The sequence below is a fragment of the Falco biarmicus genome, chromosome 10 (genome assembly GCF_023638135.1).
Source record: "Falco biarmicus isolate bFalBia1 chromosome 10, bFalBia1.pri, whole genome shotgun sequence".
NCBI lineage: Eukaryota > Metazoa > Chordata > Aves > Falconiformes > Falconidae > Falco > Falco biarmicus.
In genome coordinates this window covers 33703819-33722906 of record NC_079297.1, presented here as the reverse complement: position 1 = coordinate 33722906, position 19088 = coordinate 33703819, and the positions used below count along the sequence as shown (strand labels likewise).

The window sequence follows — 19088 nt, the reverse complement described above, 5'->3', positions numbered from 1 at the left end:
CTGTGCGCTACATGACATACGGGCCTGCCTCTTTCTGGAAAATGTATACGCTCTGTACATCAGACACAGCTGGCCTTTAACAGCTGGACATTGTAAAAAACAACGTTACAAATATTATGTTTAATTCTGCACTTAATTCTCTGCTAAGAATACAGGAGGGAAGTGAGATGAAGGCAGATTCCACCGCCTGACCTGCAGTCTGACAAATTGCTGAAGTGCGTTTGGAAGCATTTCTTTGAAAAAATTCTTCGTGGCAGTGAGGGTCAGAGAGACGGGCCGAGCCACACGATCAGCTCCCAGGCAAACTCACCCACCCCTTTCCACTAAGGCTTCCACAGCTGCGCAACACAGCGGTCACCTAACTCAGGCTCTTGCTCTCCTGGGCAGAGGGAGTTGCACCTGGCAGGAGAAGAGGAGGCAGCTGACAGCGCACTCAGCGGGTTCCACAGCACGTGTTTCACGATGCGACTTCTGTTTCTGCACCCCGAGATATAAACACTCTAAACCCATGGCCAAAACCACCAACACCACAGACCACAGTGCCACACAGTTATCCCAAATACATTTTAGATCCGTTTCCAAGAAGTTACTTACACATGAGCCGACTGACACACAACCAAGCCCGCTGTGCCCAGAGGTTTCCTAACAGCCTTTTATTAAAACTGAAAGAGCCCCAGATTGCCCCGACGCTCTTCATCGTTATCAAGCAGACTCTGAAGTATGAAGTGAACTGCGTATGAGCAAAGAACTCCAACTGATGCAGAGTTTAAAACTAGGTTTACAATTTCCTATTTTATTGGCATGGATGTATTTCTAAACTTAAAAACCCTTCTGGCAAGTTATCTCAATTTCTTATGACAAAATTTCTCACAACACACAAATATTTACAACATATACATATTTTTTCAGTCTTTTACAACTGGTTCTTAAAAGACAAACAATTTATAGGTTACCACAGAACAAAAGCTGTGACTTAGTTGTTTTTAATTTCATAAAACTATCATAAGTTAAAGTGAATAGATTTTCTTTAAATTCCTTGTAGCATTTTACAAGTGCAACAGAAAAATATGAAGAACCAATTTAGGATAGCTGCAGTTCATTGGATAAATGTTGCCCGTTGTAATCACATTATTTCACAGCAAATTCTTGAAAAAATAAGCACCAATCATTCTTGCAAAGAACAATTTTATCTAAAAGTATTGAAAAGTGTTAAATACAAGGTGTTTAATTTACATAACAAGCAATAAATACACCATATCCAAACTTTTATTCTGCATACTGCTACCCTTGTACATATAATGTACTAAAAAGTCAGCAAATTGTCAACACCTTTTCAAATTTTTTTTTCTCTTTTCTTTAAAGAAATCAATTTGACTTCCAACCAACGGTTTGCTACTATAACAAAGGCCACAAACAGTACGTCTGGGACAGCATACAGTGTTAAAACTGACAAACTCCGGGGCGGGGGGGGGGGGGCGGGGAACATCTAGCAAATAAATCGAAAAGCTGTAATCATTGCTGGTGATATTAACATATACTAGAAAACCTTAATATGCTGCTACTATGATTTTTTTTTTTAATTGTTTAGTCAAATATCGTAAGAGCAAACTAATGCTCTTTACTGATCAAAAATAATTATGTAGCCACACTGTATTCTCATTGTCCTGCATTTGAAAGATTTGATGCAATTTCATAACTTTGCTTGAGCCTTTATTTTACAACAGAGCATTACCTCTAACTCAGAATTGCACATAAGAAGGCTATTAAAAAGTACAATAAAAATCTGCACAAATCAGACTTAAGAAGAGTCAGTATGCTGTACACTTTCTACAATATTACGTTGATAGGTGAATAAACAATAAAGAAGTGCTGCCACTAAGTTTTTCAGAAAGTTCTTCAGTTGAGGAATAATCAAATGGAATTTTTGTTGGGTTTTTTTTTGTTGTGGGTTTTGGTTTTTTTTAATTTTTGATATTTTTTTTAAAAATGACATCCAGGTCAGTTTAAGACCTATAAGCTTATGCATTGAGCCTTAAAGACTGATCTTCTCTCCTCCTGGAAGAAATATCAATATCTATTGAATCCTTGCCAACAATAAGCCTTAATCTCTTCGCTGGAGGAAGAGGAATAAAGTCATCAAATTCATCATCATAGTCATCTTCCTCTTCATCGTCCTCTTCTGATGAAGATTCATCTGCTGTTTCCTCTTCATAGTGACCATAATCATCTACCTCCATTCGTGACTCCAAAAGGGAGAGCGTGTCACTACAACACACACCATTTTCATGAAGGTCCTCAGGGTACGTCCCTCTGTTTTCTTCCTCGCGTTTCAGCTGTATTTTTAATTTTGTGGAACTATTGCCTGATCCTGAGTTAAACCCATTATTCAGCTTTGCTACATATAAATTATTATCTTTTTCGTGGTCTTTACTTAATTTGATGCTTATTTTTGAAGAATTCATTCCATCACTTTCTTGGTCATTTGCCTTGCTACTGCTATCATGACGTCTACGAAGAGTCAGTTTAGGGATCCCAGAGCTATTTTCAAGGATAAGTTGTGCATCATACCTCGTGATTCGTCTTTTCTTTTTAGTTTTTGCAGTTCTAAAGCTGTCTTTTGCTTTAAAATTGTCAGACGTTACAACAGAGCAGCCACCAGATCCGGGGATACAGTCTTTATAGCCAACAGGTGTGTCCACTCCGTTATTCCTCTCTCCCAGTTCTGAATGAGAACTAATCAAATCCGGTAGTTCATCTTTCACAGGTGTATTGTGCATAGTATCAGTTTCTTCTGTTTTTACAGATGGTTTCACAAGTTTTCCTTGTCGGGATTTCTTTTTTGACATGCCTGCCTCATTTTTCTGGCACCTGATCTCCCCTTTATGCGATGGTCCATGAGCCACATCATTTTCGTTTATCGCATGAGACTGCTGCTCTAAAATGTCCGATTGCGTTCCGGTCAAATTATTCTTATAGCTATCCAACATATTTGGTTCAAGCTTTGTGTCAGAGGTCTCCTTCAAATTCATCCTTGTTCTCATTGACCTCCTTGTTATGTACGTGCAGGGTGGTATATCACCATGCTCGTGAGCACCTTTCACAGAATTCAGTTTATGTTCTCTGGCTGCATGCCTCGTTAAGCATCCACTAGAGACTGCAACTTTGACTGGTCCCTCCAATTCTTTATCCTTTTCAATGGGCAAGTTTTTATACAAAACTACTTTAGGCTCTTTGAGAACTAAATTCCCCATTTCGAGCTTTCTAGAAGCGTTCTTTTGCTCTGGCCTCTTGCACTGATTTCTCAACTTTATCTTTGAAAGTAAAGGCTTTGCAGGCTTTTTCAGTCTCTTTGGTACCCTGGAATTATTTATATGAGTTAGTTTAGATGAGGTAGAATTTGATGATGCTGGAATTCTTGATATAGACTGTCTCGTCAATGTTCTATTTTTGCTGTTCTTTTTTACGCCAATTGAAGATTTTCTGTTAGCTGCAAAAGAAAAAAGTGGTTTAGTTATGGCACTGCTTTATCCCGAGTTTCCCACTTCCAAATACCGTAATTATTTCATTTACTTTAAGCACTTCCTCGACATCTGTGAAACAGGCTAAGACAGTAGAAAGGAAGGAGTGAGACTGTTTAACTTGCAACTCCGACCTGAAAGGAATTGTCAGACAAGCCAAAGGCACACCTCAATTCCAGGTACACTTCCCTCACTGCGCCAGTATACCAGGTTCGGGTTTTCCTGAATTTCTTCTCCTACCGATTTTTTTCAAAAACCCACCCCTCATTATCTACAGTTTTTACTGAGTATTACTCCACAAAACCTGAGGGTCAGTGTGCTCTAGGATTAACCCCGGAACGTCTTCCTCCAGGGGAGGAATAAAAAACCAAAACAAACCAAAACTCTTAACTCCTATCACTGTTTCCGTTCCAGGTACCCAGGTGCCTGTTACCTACAGTGGTAATCAAAGGAGATCCAGCTGCCTAAGCAAAGCTGCAGCTCTGAAGTTTTGTCATTAAGTGATCGTAAGAGGGTTCTGGGAGGCATTTTTTAAGTACTACAGCAGCGGACGGAACCAAAATATTTTATGTGGCTTCAAACCTGTCTGCTACTTAAGTCAAAGTTTAAGTTATTTATGTTTTGCCTATGCTGAGGGTGGCAGTGGCACGGAAAGGGGGAAAGTAAATAAATGATACTCACTAATCCATGAAGACAAGTCCCTCAGGAGCATCACAAACAAAAACCCCTTCCAACTTCTTCTGAGATGACTAACTGTGCACTTTCACTTCAGAATAGGTACCTGAACTATCAGTCTTGGATGCAGAGAGCGAATAGCTGCCCAACTTAAAGGATCTCTAAAGGAAATGACTCTTTGTTTAATAATCTCTACTTAAAAACTGTTTTCCTACAGAATGTAGATAACTCTGTAACTTTTCCTTCCTAAACCATACTACTGCACATGACAGTTTACTGTATTTTGAAATACATACATAATGGATAGAACTTCAACTGACACGTTGCTATTACATGTTGCATGTAACCATTTGCTCTTGATCTAAATAGAACAAGAACATACCACCTATTGTTCTTGAAACACTTAAGGAAAAAGATGAATTTGCTATCGACATTGCCTTCAGATTCCTGAATAAATTACAGTTCTCAAGACCAGTATCTTGATGCATCCCGAAGCTAAGAGAGGAATTCCATCACGGTGAAAGTTTTTAGGAAACCTTTAATGCTGCGCTCTGAGCTTTCCCCCTTACTTACTTGCATTAGCTTTTTCCTGAGTGGTATCTGCATCAGTGTTCGAGCTGACGGACTGGCTGTCTGAATTTTTGCTGCTGTCACCCAACTTTTTAAGTCTGTTCAATCGTTTATCTGTTTCTCTCAGTCCATATTTACTATTAATCACAGGAGTAGGTGCTGGCAATCCCACTCTTGATTTAAAAGCACCAGTTCCACGTCTACAAAGGAAAACGAGGACACGATGTATTAATAACTCTTAATATAAACTTGGAACTTTGTTTCACATACAACAGTTTGAATCCCAGGTGCATCTGGATAGACAATACCAATAACTGAATGCATTAGCATCTTGTTAGCTCTTTTAATAAGGTATCTGTACACTTATCTCATTTTAGTAAGATGTGTGGAAAAACCTTCCATTTATGTCTTGCAAGAAGAAAAACTGCAGAAGCAGGTCTCCCTTGCTTTATGTCTATTTTAATATCATTTCATTGTCAAATTACACAGGTGAAAATTAAATATGGTTGTTTTAAGTTACCTAACCTAACGTAAGTAGTATTTTCATTTTCCCCAATTACATCAGGCTCGTAATAAAAATGCCAGCTTCAGTTACAAAGATTGTTAACTGCATCAGCAAGAGTTGGAAAGTACAGAAGATGGAGTAAAATTATCGCACAGTTCTTGTTCCTTTGAAATACACCAGCATGTATTTACCATGAAAATGAAATGGCTGATTTTTTTTTTTCTTTTTAAGCAATCAGAGAAAAGGATGAAGATTAAGAATGCCTGTACTTGCACTTCAACCACTACTACTAGGATTCCTCTGATACACTTTAATAACCCAGTACGCTTGCACTTTCCGTAACTACTGAAGACAACTTCAGTTTGGATTCCAGTGTGTTGTACTGGAAGGAAATCTATGGATCTTAACCACAAGTGCACCAAAACGATCAAACAGTATCTCAAGCTCCACAGGGTTAATTATTATGCAGACACAATGCTTGTTCTCAAATTAAGTGGTATTTATTTGAGATGGAACATTCTTTCAGTATTATTTTGAATTCTGAAGACCCTAGACTGAACTCAGCACAAGCAACAGCCATTTCAGGTCAGAAAGCAATGGCGCTACAAACAAACCAGTCCTCTGACATGGCATCTTTGGTGCCCAGCTGTCTCAAGTTTGCCAGCGTGAACAGCAGGCTCACCTAAGAACAGTACACGCACATACATAAAGATACGCAAATTTTCTTGGTGATGACTTTTGAAGGCTTGAAAAAAAGTTGTACAGTGCCAGCCTTCCCACAACATTACAAATTAACACCCTTTACAGCATAGTCAAAATTGGGTCACTTAAAACGTGATTTTTTGTGGTGTACAAAGCAACAGTTGCCTCATCAGTGTTGCTAAGGTCTCATTTTTCCTTGCTCCACTCCCCAAAATTCAAATTTCAAAATTCAAAAAAATAAAATCTCATATTTGATTGCTGTAACACAGCCTGGTGAATGAAAAGCATATTCCTCAAGTTAGAATTACCCAAACGTTAGCTTTAAAATGCAACATTTTCCTGTACTTAAAACACGAAGATGACAAGTTAGTGAAAATGTTCAGACACGTAAAACTAGTTTGTCCTGAAAGAGAATGTATGTCCATATTATGTTAAAATCAACAATCAAAGGAGGATCCCCCTGCAGAGCCTGCCTGCCTCCAGCAGATCCACACACCCCCAGCTCGGTGTCATCTGCAAAGGTACCGAGGGAGCACTCGATCCCCTCGCCCAGATCATCGATAAAGGCATTAAGCAGGACCGGCCCCAGCACCGAGCCCTGGGGACGCCGCTTGTGCCCGGTGCCAGCGGGGTGTAACTCCATTCCCCGCCGCGCTCTGGGCTCGGTGTCCAGCCAGCTTCCAGCCCAGCGCAGAGCACACCCCTCCCAGCCGTGGGCAGCCGCTTTCTCCAGGAGATGCTGTGGGAGACGGTGCCGAAGGCTTTACTAAGGTCCAGACAGGCAACATCCACAGCCTTTCCCTCGTCCACTAAGCGGGTCATCTTGTCACAGAAGGAGATCAGGTCAGTCAAGCAGGACCTGCCTTTCCTAAGCCCGTGCGGCTGGGCCTGATCACCTGATGCATCCAAAAAATCTAGGTACTCATAATCAAGGACTTTCAGGTTCACCAGATATACGATGAATACGCTCAACTCCATCTTAAACTTATTTACATCAATGCATACCTTTCACAGGTGTAACATTCGCAGTATTCATTATTTTCTCCAAAAAACCCATCTCCATAGTAACAAGAGATTTCTTCTCCAGGTTCAATATCTCTTAGAGCTTTCACACATGCTGTATCTCTGCCCGTTGATACAAACTGAGGAAGGAGATGACAGGAAGGGGGTGGGGGAGAGGTTAATCATAATCATTAAGATTGAACAGTATCTAAGTAAGAAAAAAAAAAAAAAACAGTTGGGGAGGAAAAGGTGCAGGGAAAACCGAAACAAACAAACAAACAAACGTGGGGTGCTTATTTACTTTTAATTTCTTGCTTACCTTACAGTTAGGTCTGCAATCTGAAAAAGGTCCAAAAGATAAAGTCAATTAACTGTTGATAAGACCTGAAACATGAATAGTTGTAGATATCTAAAGTAAGGATTCACTCTGTCTTCAATAACTGTAGAATCTCAACTAAATACTGGGAGTTACATTAGTATTGCACAAAGCTATATATAAAAAGATGCGTATTTTGATATAGATTGGTTTCTGAGCTTTTACTTACGCTATCACCAATGTTCAAGTTTCCCTCCTCTTTAAGGTAATAGGATTTATCTTAAATCCTACCTGCTCTCCTTCAGCATACACATGCAACAGAATCAGTTAAGCCTCTGTGCTAAAGGTTAAAGGCGGCAGAAGAAGCTCACCTAAGAAATACGTTACTGTTGACTAAATTCACAAAGAATTCAAGGTAGCCTGCAATATGCTCCACTAATTTAGCTGCCAGTTCCAAAGTCTCCGCGAAGGAAGAAGGCATCACCTCCTAGCACCTAAGGAGGCATCACCTCCTAGCACCTTCCATGAGTTTCCCAGTTCACAGGTGATCAGCTCTGGTCTGTGAAAATCCCCACGGGATTTTGCCCTACGATAAGCCAGCGTGCCAGATTCAGACATTTCCCCTAAGGTCCCGTGTTGTTCAGCTCACGTATAACAACACTCCTAAGCAGAACTGATTCAGCCCTTTAACATGCTTCCTATACTTACTACTCACCGTGATTGATAAATGCAGCAGGACCGAGCCACAGCTGCGCACAGTTTTTCCGTGTGGAATACATAACACTGAAGTCATTTTCCCCATGTCTCAGCAGCATGTTTTCTTCCATTTCTGATAGTTCAGCAATACAGCCCACAAGTAATTCTATTTTATCATTTCGTTTCCTTTAGCGTAAGAAGAGTAGGAGAAATAAGAACATGTGCCAAAATTACAAAGTAATTTCACAAAAAGAAAAGCTGTCAATAACGGGAAGCGTTTTGTAAACCGTTTCTCAATCCTTATAGGCCTCGTGTTTTAATTCGGTTAGAGACAAGATATTAGGCTGAAGAGACTTTTTGTCAGACACAAAATAAATGGCTTTATGCTACTATATAGAATCAATTACATCAATTCTGACAGACGTTATCACCATTGTTTCTATAATTTCCTGAGACTGCAAGTAGTTGCAAGAGTTGTTTACTTCAGCTTCTACAGTTGTTAAAACCAAAAGCAAGATATTTTTATTTGTGCATGCTCCCGCCCCCCATCAACACTTAAGATGTTCTGACTTCTTCCAGCTGCCCTTTTTTGCATTTCCTATACTTCTTGCTTTGGTCAGGAAAACACCCCATAGTAAAAGACGCTTGGAATTCCGTGGCTCCTTAAAAACACCCAATAGTATCGACTTAAAAAAGGCCAGAATTCATGCAAGATGTTTTCCTCTCTCACAAGTAGTTCTTCAGCATCAAGTTGGTCCTTGAAACAGACCACTGGAGGCAGGACACCAACAAACCCCCGGTGCCTCTGCGTGCAGCCAGCCGACCTGCCACCACAAGCACAGCAGATCAGAGGCGCCGAACAGCCAGCCCAGGAAGAAGCGCACCGTCTCCAGCAGCTTGCAAGGGCATGGTTTCCACTGCTCTTCAGAGTGGCCTTCCAAATTCTGGCCCGATTACTCCGACACAGATGAATGTGGAGATACTAAACGTACATGAAGGGCATGAACTAGAAGCTGAGCCTTTTAAGCGCAAAGTTCTTCTTTTATATAGAGCGCTGAGATCTCTTTATCAGTTTTGAGTCTCACTAGTTTTCCAGGTATCAGCAGGGTTAGGAAGCGGGCCTCCTGTCTTGCTCTCTCACAGGTCAGTCAAGACTTCGAGCATGAAGAGTTAATTCATTTCCAACAGACCTAAATATAAAGCTTCCACCCCAAAGAATCAGCCAAGGGGAGAATTCAAACTGAAAAAACCCAACCCCCCAAAATACCGATTCTATCATGACTGTGGACCTTCTAGCTAGTCATGAAGAGCTACTGCCCTCAACCTTCTTACAGCTCGCCCTCCCACACGCCGAGGCCGTACCCCCACTGCAATGGCATGCTCGCTCGGTACGCTGCCAGCGTAAGGACTAGCTACTCATCCCTCGCCTGCGCGTAATGGCCTGTCATCGTCTCAGATGTGCTGTTCCGAGCATGTACTGCCACCAAGCAAACCGGCTGTAAATTACAGAGGGGAGGGGGGAGGAAGGGGAACATTTATTTTGAAATCTGAATTAACCCAGGGATCTGCTGGTGCTGCCACGGAAATGCTTATAATAAAACTCAGTTGTGCCAAAACGAGATGGGGAAATACACTGGGGTTCCAACTTCGTGTTTCCAGGAGAGATTTATCTTGCACAACCAAAATATGCAAATTAACACCCCTCAGTTTCACCAAGGTGAAAAAGCACATTTCCCCCACAATCATTTGTTGTGTAGCAAATCCAGCATAATGCGAGTCTTGACACGGTCATGTTTCTCACCAAAGGCCAACAACTCACGATTAGAGGAAGATAATTATCTGACTGAAAACAAGATTAAAAAAGCCTTGTATACTGAAAACTGTGTGGCTACGCCCAAATCTACAAAGGAATGTCTCACATACGCAGGTATTGTGTTTAAGTACTTTGCAAAAACAGACACCAAATTTAATTTGCAAGTAAAAATATAAAACTTTATTTCTCTGGTCGCATTCTTGATTTTAAATCATACTTTTTAGTTTTCTTTTTTAGAATCTTCCAGAATAATTGACAGAAATAGAACGTAACAGTAAACTGTATTTCTTACCATTCTTTCGTTGCAACGATTTTGGCTCCATTCTGCTCAGAAGAATACCGATTACAAGGCAGTATCTCAAACCCGCTGTCAGTTGCAAACATTCGTAAATAAATAAATACCTGCCACAAAAGAAAACAGTACTTTTCTGTTATAAGCAAGAAAAAGGCAGTGAGGTACTTCATATAAAAATAATGACAGTCAGTGAACCGCACAAAAAACACCACACAAAAAATGAATACTGCAGCGGGATGTTGTTTGCTGAAACGTATTTCTGATTATAAATTTTAGCTATACATATTATGTTCATATTATTTCTTCAGAGTAACTTGCAGGAATCCTCACATGGATAACATGAATATCCAAAGAGTTTAAAAAAATTAAAAGATTCCTCAAATGGTACAAAATTAACCCAACCAATGAAAATGGATTTCTGCTTCAGGTCACTGAGTGGTTGCATTCAAGAAGAATTCTAAGAACCACCGAGACCTAACAATCCACAGGATGCTATTTTGTTCTATCCAGTTCTGAAAAATATATTACTTCCATAACACATGTAGATACTGAATTCAGGGATTGCTGAATACATTCTTTTTAGTTAAAGTGCAGATGTATTATTCAAAAAACACTCTGGGAAAACAGAATTATTTGCTACCTACTTTTTTTTTTACACTGCTAAATTTGATCACTTTAAAAGTAGGCCAAATTCCTTTTGGTTGTATCTGAGAACACCACACTCATTCCCGAAGAAGGTTTGGTTGCTTTTCTGTTTGTTTTGGGTTTGTTTTGTTTTTAAGTAAAAAAATACTGTGATTTCCTTGCAACTTTCAGAGTCAACCACCTTTATGCTATATACAAAACGGCTTTGGGGTGTGGGAAGTGAAGGAAGAGGAATAACACCTTCCACATAAAGCCTCTATAACCAAAACAGTTATGGTATTTTGAGGTAGCAAGGCTTCTCCCTCTTCCTTCATCTTTTAGTCACACAGTTCAATTTACAACCACCAAACAAAAACCCCCACCAAAACAAAACAAAAAAACCACCAACACAAAATAAACAAAAAAGGAAGAAAAAACCCTTTCAAAGCATGAAATAAGTCTTTGAAACTCGACTCCCAGAAGCAGGTCTCCTCATCTGCTTATGACTTAGGCCAGCAGCAAAAGAGGCAAATGTGTTCTTCTTTTTACATGTGTATTAAATAAAAGGCAATGGTAAGTTAACAAAAAAAAAAAGGTTTGTGTGTGCGCACAGAGCTAGCTGGGTTTTTAAAAAAACAAAGCAAGTTTCTGTTAAAAGGAAATCAAACAAGTAACATTACAGAGCAGTGCATTACTTTACTACTGCTACATTCCTAAGAAATCTGTACATTTTCTTAGCCTTTCAACCATCTGAAAAAGCACATTAATTACAAATACACCTACATGTTCCTTGAACAACCTTTCCTGCATTTTGTTCTTGTTAAGAAAATAGTGCCGGGCCCAGTCACCTGACGTCAAGGACTTGAAGGCTTTTTCTAAGTGCTCATCTTTCTTAAAACGTTCAATCACCTCTTTTAGTTCTTCTTGCCTTCCTTTTATAGGTCGAAATCTGAAATAAAGAATAAAACTATTCCAGTCCATTGTTACTCATTCTCAACTCTTCCTCACAGCTACTCGCAGCATGGAGTTCTTTTGTTAGCCATATAAATATTTAACTCCTAGTGTAAAGGAACGGATCATTATATTCTCAAATCACAGGTCCTCGTTTCCTGAGGTAAGGTAAAGCCAAGCATACTACTTGGAACATTAAAGCCCTCCATTCTGCTGAGAAGCACAATTTATTTATTGAACAAATTTCTGATAAGATTAACCAACACAGAATACAATTTCACTGTTTTCGATGCCTATCATTTTGAACAAAACAGCTGAAGAGCTAGCATAATAAAAGCGTTATTGTCCTTACTTTCCTAATGAATTTACTACCATGTGCAAAAAAATCCAGCAAACAGACTGGCTGTAAGTTTCCTAGTTTACACCAGTATTAAGGGATCTTTGCACAGTTCTGCCTTTTATAGCTAGGCTGGGAAGTGTGCATGTGTGTGTGATTCTAAATGTAAGCCCTCTACAACCTCACATACTACACTAGATTTTTTTAAACTGGGAGCAAACAATTCAACAGCACAACTAAAAAGACTGAGTAAGAAATCTCACAACAGAAAAAAATGTGCAACTGTCTTGTGGAATGATTTCAAATCAACTTTTGCCCAACCCAAAGCCATACTATATTGACAAATGCACTGTATGGGCTTCTGTAGATCGCAAGCTCAACATCTGTGTTCATATAAAACACAACTCTTAATGACTACACAAGAAATATCTACAAATTGCAATACACAGCATAGATACAATATCTGTGGAAGGCTGAAGTTCCAGAAGTTAGTGCGATCAGAAGCATTTTCCCCCAAAATACTGGCTACAGAAACAGGTAGCTGAAAATCACAGGTAGGTAACATATCACAATAAACCATGGTACATTAGCAGAGAATTCTGCCTTCTTCTCAAAGCTTGAGATATAAGAAAAACCATCCTTCATATCTTCAACAGGAAAAAAAACGGTTACAGAAAAAAGCTATATGACCGCAAGAAGTAGGAGCTCCATTTTTGAGCTGCAAAACCATTGAGATAAAGCAGAACTTAAGAGATTATGTCAATTTCTATACATCACTTTTGACCGAGCCCATACCCATACATGCTCCACTTTGGAGTGGAGGCAGGTTTTGTGCACTTTTGAAGTATAGACACCCCAGGGAACTCTTCACAAAGATACAAATTTTCCAGGCTCGCCAGAGAAACAGTTTTCTGCAGCTCCTTTCACAGCTGACACCTTTTGCTTACACAGCGTATGACAAAAGCGTTAAACAAGCTAACGACATCTGATTAAATCCGTAAGACTGAGTCCCATCACTTGTTGCTTGAAGTGTGTTACCATGCCAATTTTATTTCCTCTTACTTACCAAATGTATCTGATGACAGAAGTAAACAAGGGGAAATAAAATTCTTGCAGCTGGTGGAAGGAAACCTCATCAACTCCCTTACTGATACCCTGTTTTTTAAATTACCGTATCACTTGGCTTATCCTTATCTTTGAACACTGAATGTTGCCAGTAACTTCTTTTCAGATGACCAAATAAGATCTGCTGCTTCTATGCATCTTGTATGGAGAAAACAAAATACCTTCAGTGTTGCACAGCCCAATTTTACTTCACCTTGTAAAACTGTAAGAGGTTAATCAGAAATAACTAATAATGATGAGGATTCAATTTCCTTCATTAGAAGTAAAATGCTGTACTTATGCTCCTGGTACAATACAGGCTTCCTAACAGCAGCATTACAGGTTATCAGTGTCCCGTGCTACTGCTTTTACACGTCTTCTCCACATTCTGCATCTGAAAAACCTCCCTGTAATATAACTAAGTGACCATTTAGATCTTTTTGACTATGGCAAAAATTATCAGCATAAACCGTGAGCTTTCATAGAAGAAGATACAGTAAGCAGTTCTGAGAAGACTTTGCTAAGTTTACTTCTGGCTGGGATAACACCAAACAAGATAGCAAGAGTTCATCAAGAAACAGAAGCCCACTTAGAATTGTAGCACACACTGTGCCAAGAAGTTTCAATCAAGTTCTTTATTAAAGAATGTACTTATCCCATCTCCCCAAAAAGCGAAATGCCTAACAAGCTGGTGAGACCTCATCCTGGAAGAAAACTCCCTCCAGACTACAGGTGACATGGTCATTATTATTTTTGTTCTGTAGCACAACGAAGTCGCCATTGACTTGCCAGTCAGCTCTAAGAAGTGTGTCTCCCGGTTCTCCCCAAAGCAGGAAGACTTCTCCCAGATCTGACAGTCATAACTCACAGAGCTTCCTCAGATATTAAGGGAATTTAAAATGATACAGCCTGAACTGAACCTGACTAGTTTCAGAATAGGACTTGCTCTCGTTTTCAGTTTTCATCAGAAACAGTTTTCTCAACACTCAATTGTACTTACATCGTGAGAAGTACAAAGCACAGCAATATGTACAACATGACAGGCCAACATTTTGTTACGTCTTTATCCACAAACATAACAGGAGGAAAAGCCACAGGTTTTACAGCAGAAATTGATCTTCAGCTATTTCTGCTCTTGCTGGGCTAAACGAACAATTGCCCTCTCCCTTACATTCTATGTATATGTTGAAATGCACCGTCTTTTTAGCTAAGTGACCCGCAGGAGCAAAGATAGGTGGAAAACTCATCACATTCAAAATTGCATTAGCACCTGAGACAGGCAACGGAAGTGCAGACAGACATAAGCATACTTGTGTATCATCAAAGAAGCTTGGTCTAAACTAAAGAAAGCAGGATCTCCACTCAACCACCAGCGGAGGAAAAAAAAGGAGGAAAAAAATGTAGAGCAAATGCTATGCTTAAACAGTGGCTCTCAAGACCTACAGAAAAAGAATCAACACCCTGCATGTCCTAGCCATTATATACACTTCTTATAGCCCCAAAGCTATTCTGGTCTTTCACAGCATACTACTCTCAGACACTGACTGGATGTCCGCCTCACTAGCCACCTCGGGTAGCTGAGAACCTGGCCCCAACCCTGTAAGTCACTCGCATACCTCCACTGATCCCATTCAGTAGGTGTTTCTACAGGTTCTTGTCTCAGGCATCCCACACTGCTGGTGGAATTCCTTTAAATGTTTACTAGAAACTCATGCAACATCATTCTTGACAAGCAGAATAGTTAGTGTAAACCCAAGTCTTGAAAAGGCCAAAAAGGCAGCTGGGTACTGGAAGGGGGTGAAGAGATTGTAAAACCCCCGAAATGCGAAAAGGTCAGACGAACGTTACACTGTATGCCAGGCATCTGAAACTTGAAACAGGAACTGGGTTTTCCAAAGAACACAACTCTCAGCACTCAAGGGTTCAAAAATTAGCACTAAGTACCACCTGTAGTACCTCTATCAAAATGCTATACCAGTATACCAGTATTCTTTACATGGTGACGAGACAGAGACAATGAGAAAAGCCAAACAGGAATCCAAACAAGCAAGTGTCCACCAGTACGTGGAAAGACGCTGGAAAACAACATCATGTACAGCATTTCACCTCAAGGGTTCCCACACCAGTGAAACAGAACAACACTTTGCACCGTGAGCCTGAGTTTGCGAGTTATTTACAGCTCAACAGCACGTGCAAACTGCACTGAGAGCATATCAAGTTTAAGAGCTAATCCAGAATACTGCACCAGACTCCTGTGAAATCTTCAGTACTTTCTCAGGTGTATCTCCATATATACTTTAAAAGGTACCTTCTGATTTGAGACACTGAAGAAGCCAATATACCAAGGAAGTCGAGAAGTCAAGTGTTCCTTAAGAATTTGAGGGTCTGATGATAAGACACTTTACTTCTCCCAGGAGTATCATGAAATAGCAGTTTATTCATTAGTCTTTCCCAGCACTAACTACCAAAAAAGCCAATCACTTTTGAGAAGCAACCTTAAATATGATCATGTTGGTGTTACACAGCCTCCTCATTTATACACAACAATAAAAAAAAAATCTATGCATCTGTTAGAAGAATCTACATGACTGTTTTTGAGCACCACCATGAAGACAGCCTGAAAAGACCCCACAGCTAAATGTATATATCTATAAACTGAGCCAAAGAAACTGGCTTTTAAGTGTCAGTGAAATAAGATCCCAGTTCAAAGAAGAGAAATCGAGAGATGGAAAGAGCACAAGAAAACCAACAAAACAAACCAGCCAACCCCGTCTCTAAACAGAGAGACGACTAAAGTCAGAATTGTTTACCCAGATTTCTGGTTTGCTCCTATGAACAGTACCTTTATCAGATTCAATCACGGAAACTGAACAAGACACACTGGTATTTGAATCTGCTCACAGGCACAGACCCCTTGAGCCACCCTACAAACAGCTTTAGGGGTCAGGTCTCACACGGAGTCTGCTGCAAAACAGTCTGTTGTTAGAAGTAAGCCAAGAATGAAAAACTCAGCTATCACTGCATCTTTAAAGAAATAATAATAGCCCTTCTTCCTGACAAGCTGCAGAACAGAAACTTTTCACACTTTCCTAGGAAATACTTATTTTTCCCTAGTCAACAGGATCCAAAAAAGCTATCGCTACTGCAATCTCAAAATCAGCTAGAAGATGAGCTTATCCCAGTAGTTAAGGGCAAACTGAGGTGGTCTCAATAAGGAAGACATAAGAAAATGGCTGGGGGAAGCAAAGCTCTCTCTCTCTCTCAAGTTTCTCTTACCTCGGAAATACTTAAAGAATCTTGAAACTCCAAGGTATAAAGCCAAAGGTCAGTGAGATGCTTGCCTATAAAGGAAGTTAAAGGAGAGTTTCTGGTAAGTTCAGAAGCACAGTACCTTGCTCAGTCTTAGTCACTGAGAGCAGTGAGTTTGAACAAAAAGGATAAATTGATCCTGCAAGAGATCCAGTACGGAACTCCATCTAGCATACCAGTGCATGATAAAAGAGTTATACTTCTAAACCTCTTTCTTAACTTCTGACTAGGGAACATCAAGAAGAGTGAATTCATCAAACATAGCATCCCATTAACCTCCTAACAACAGGCACTTTGTCTGGGTATTTTTATTTAAGTGGCTATGGAAAGACAGCAAGTTACTGTTCATCTAATACTAGAGATTCAGCACACAAGCTGAAACTGCAAGGCTGTTAAGCATTCAAGACACAACAGAAGCTGAAAATAATCTTCTTATAATAAGTGGAAACAATTGATTTAGTTGATATACATTTTGGCTTCCCACCCCGCCCAACCCTGTAGTACAAGTATCTTAATTAGAATCTAGTTATATTAAAAAATCAACGCGTTCTGTGCTTAATCTCCAGTGTTGTTATCTGGAAAAAAACCCACATTCTTTAAAGGCCAAAGTTCAAAACGTCATTTTTAACGATGAAAGTAATCCACATTACTTAAATTTCTTGAACTGAAACTACACACACAACTGTGGTCAAAACTCCAATACAGTCTAGAACAGACATAAAGAAAATTCTAATAACCATGTCATTTCATTCTCCTTAATATGGTTAGCAAATAAATAGGGGTGGGTGGGTTCGAAATACATATGGGGGACACAAAAAAAGCCCCAACACTTTCCTTCATTCCTATTCTGACACTCCATGTAGTAAATTTAATTTAGCAGTTACCATGGCTACAGGATGCAAGCCACTCCATCCTTTGGAGTTATAACACTATTTATTGAAATTAAAGGTGAAAGTAGAAAAACTGTGTAAGAGTAAGGTGGTGGGTGTTGGTTAGGAGAGGGGCACAGTTTGGTGTATCTTTTTTTCTTTTTTTTTTTTAAATTCAAAACATTCAGCAGCAGCAAAACAGTTAGGTCCAATGTAATCACTGTGTATGATTACACACAGTGAAGGAAGACAACCAGGAGCAAGTTAAAGGACTTCACCAAATTAAGTTATCAGAAAAAAAGAAAAAAAAAAAAGAAAAAAAAAGAAGAAAGCAAGCAGATTTTACACAAAAGTCAAACAAAATCATTTTGGAAAGTATACAAACACAGAGGTCTGAAGAATGTAAAACCTTGACTTCGAAACAGGGTGTCGCCATGTAACAGCTATGTACCTCTAATCCAGTACCTCTATCATGCCACAACACTTAAGTTGAAGTATACAGCCACATAACTTGCTTTACCTCCAAACACCACAGTTCAAGACGAATACCGAGCCCTTTAATTATTATATTGAAATGAGCTAAGGAGCACACAAGAGATTCAGCACAGACCCACGAATACAAGTAATATGGAACCACTTTGCCTTTTTTGTCTTTATTGCTCAACAGTGATTCTAAAGGGACAAAAATTGATGTACTCGGTCAAGTTCAGGAATGACTGACAGTTTACACCAAGGCCAGCAACTGTTCTTGGTGCAGTGTTGAGAGAAAGCAGCTTCCCCATACATCATCCCCAAACACTTCATGTTTGCTATGGAAAACATAGAAATTCTTAAAGCTTATTAGTCCTTTAGTCTCGTGTTACCAGACAAAACCACCTGCACCACACACCTGTTTGCAACATCACTGAAAGCAGCAACACAGAGTTAGGAAACACCCCTAGATTCCCCTAAACCAACTGACAACGCATTTGACTTCCTAAATCCCTTGCAAATTTCAAAAGACATTGGAACTGCTCTCAGATTCCCTAGCATGATGCTGTCTGTGCTTTAGGGAACCAGGAAACAACAGTGACTGGTAACAGCAGCAGTATGATCAGGAGTCTGGCTTAAGATTTAAACGCTGACACATTTGTATCCACGATAGTAAAGACTGGATTAGCCACTGAGGCACGCAACTTCAAGATTCAGTGCTCAGCCTGGGGAAAAGCATCTGAAAATAAAAGACGGCAAGATAAACAAAAATTCACTTGGATTTTTACAAGTGTCAGTCTTAGTATCTAGTGTTAGACAACCTTCAACCCAGGAAGTATAGCTTGCAAAGTTAGTTTTGTTTTTACAAAGAGGACAAGCATGCAAGACTAAGTAAATCTTACAGCCAGGATAGCCTTTGTCACAAAAAAAAGGTCTGATATAACAGGATTTGTACAAGAAGCAACAAAACCTCTTAGAGCAGCTATACTTGACAAGATTATGCTTCTTAACATATGGGTGTGGGGGTTTTTTTTATTAATTGCTAATCTGCTATTCTGTCGAGATAAGAGCTACCAATTTGATGAAAGAATGACCACAAGGCCTGTAGAGAGGGCCAGAAGCTCTGAAGACAACCTGCTTTCTCTTGCAAATCCAAAATGATGAAAAGAAAAAGTTACTTGTGGGTAAAGCTACTGAAAATGTTTCCAGAGCTACGTTTTATGCTGTCCATCAAATCCCTGGTGACAAGAAGGTATTTCAGAGGAACACTGGACAAACTCAGTGGGGAATCCAATTGTAATCTTTCCAGAACTAGTCTTCAGCTCTTTCAG

The 19088-nt window shown here is 39.7% G+C and overlaps 1 protein-coding gene across 3 annotated transcripts in view; it reads right to left on the bottom strand.

Annotated features, from left to right (window-relative positions):
- Positions 1-773: 773 nt before the first annotated feature.
- Positions 774-19088, bottom strand: part of KMT5B (lysine methyltransferase 5B) — a 30510-nt gene continuing 12195 nt past the window's right edge. Inside the window, exons 2-9 of one of the 3 annotated variants that reach the window (XM_056354789.1) lie at positions 16385-16449; positions 11500-11665; positions 10090-10199; positions 8004-8170; positions 7292-7311; positions 6976-7112; positions 4767-4963; positions 774-3487 (exon numbers count right to left, since the gene is read on the bottom strand). In XM_056354789.1, coding sequence (XP_056210764.1) covers positions 2019-3487; positions 4767-4963; positions 6976-7112; positions 7292-7311; positions 8004-8170; positions 10090-10199; positions 11500-11526 — 2127 coding nt within the window. In that variant the 5' untranslated portion in view covers positions 11527-11665; positions 16385-16449 and the 3' untranslated portion in view covers positions 774-2018. The remainder of the gene's footprint in view (positions 3488-4766; positions 4964-6975; positions 7113-7291; positions 7312-8003; positions 8171-10089; positions 10200-11499; positions 11666-16384; positions 16450-19088) is intronic. The other 2 variants (XM_056354790.1, XM_056354788.1) reach the window with 2 other exon arrangements.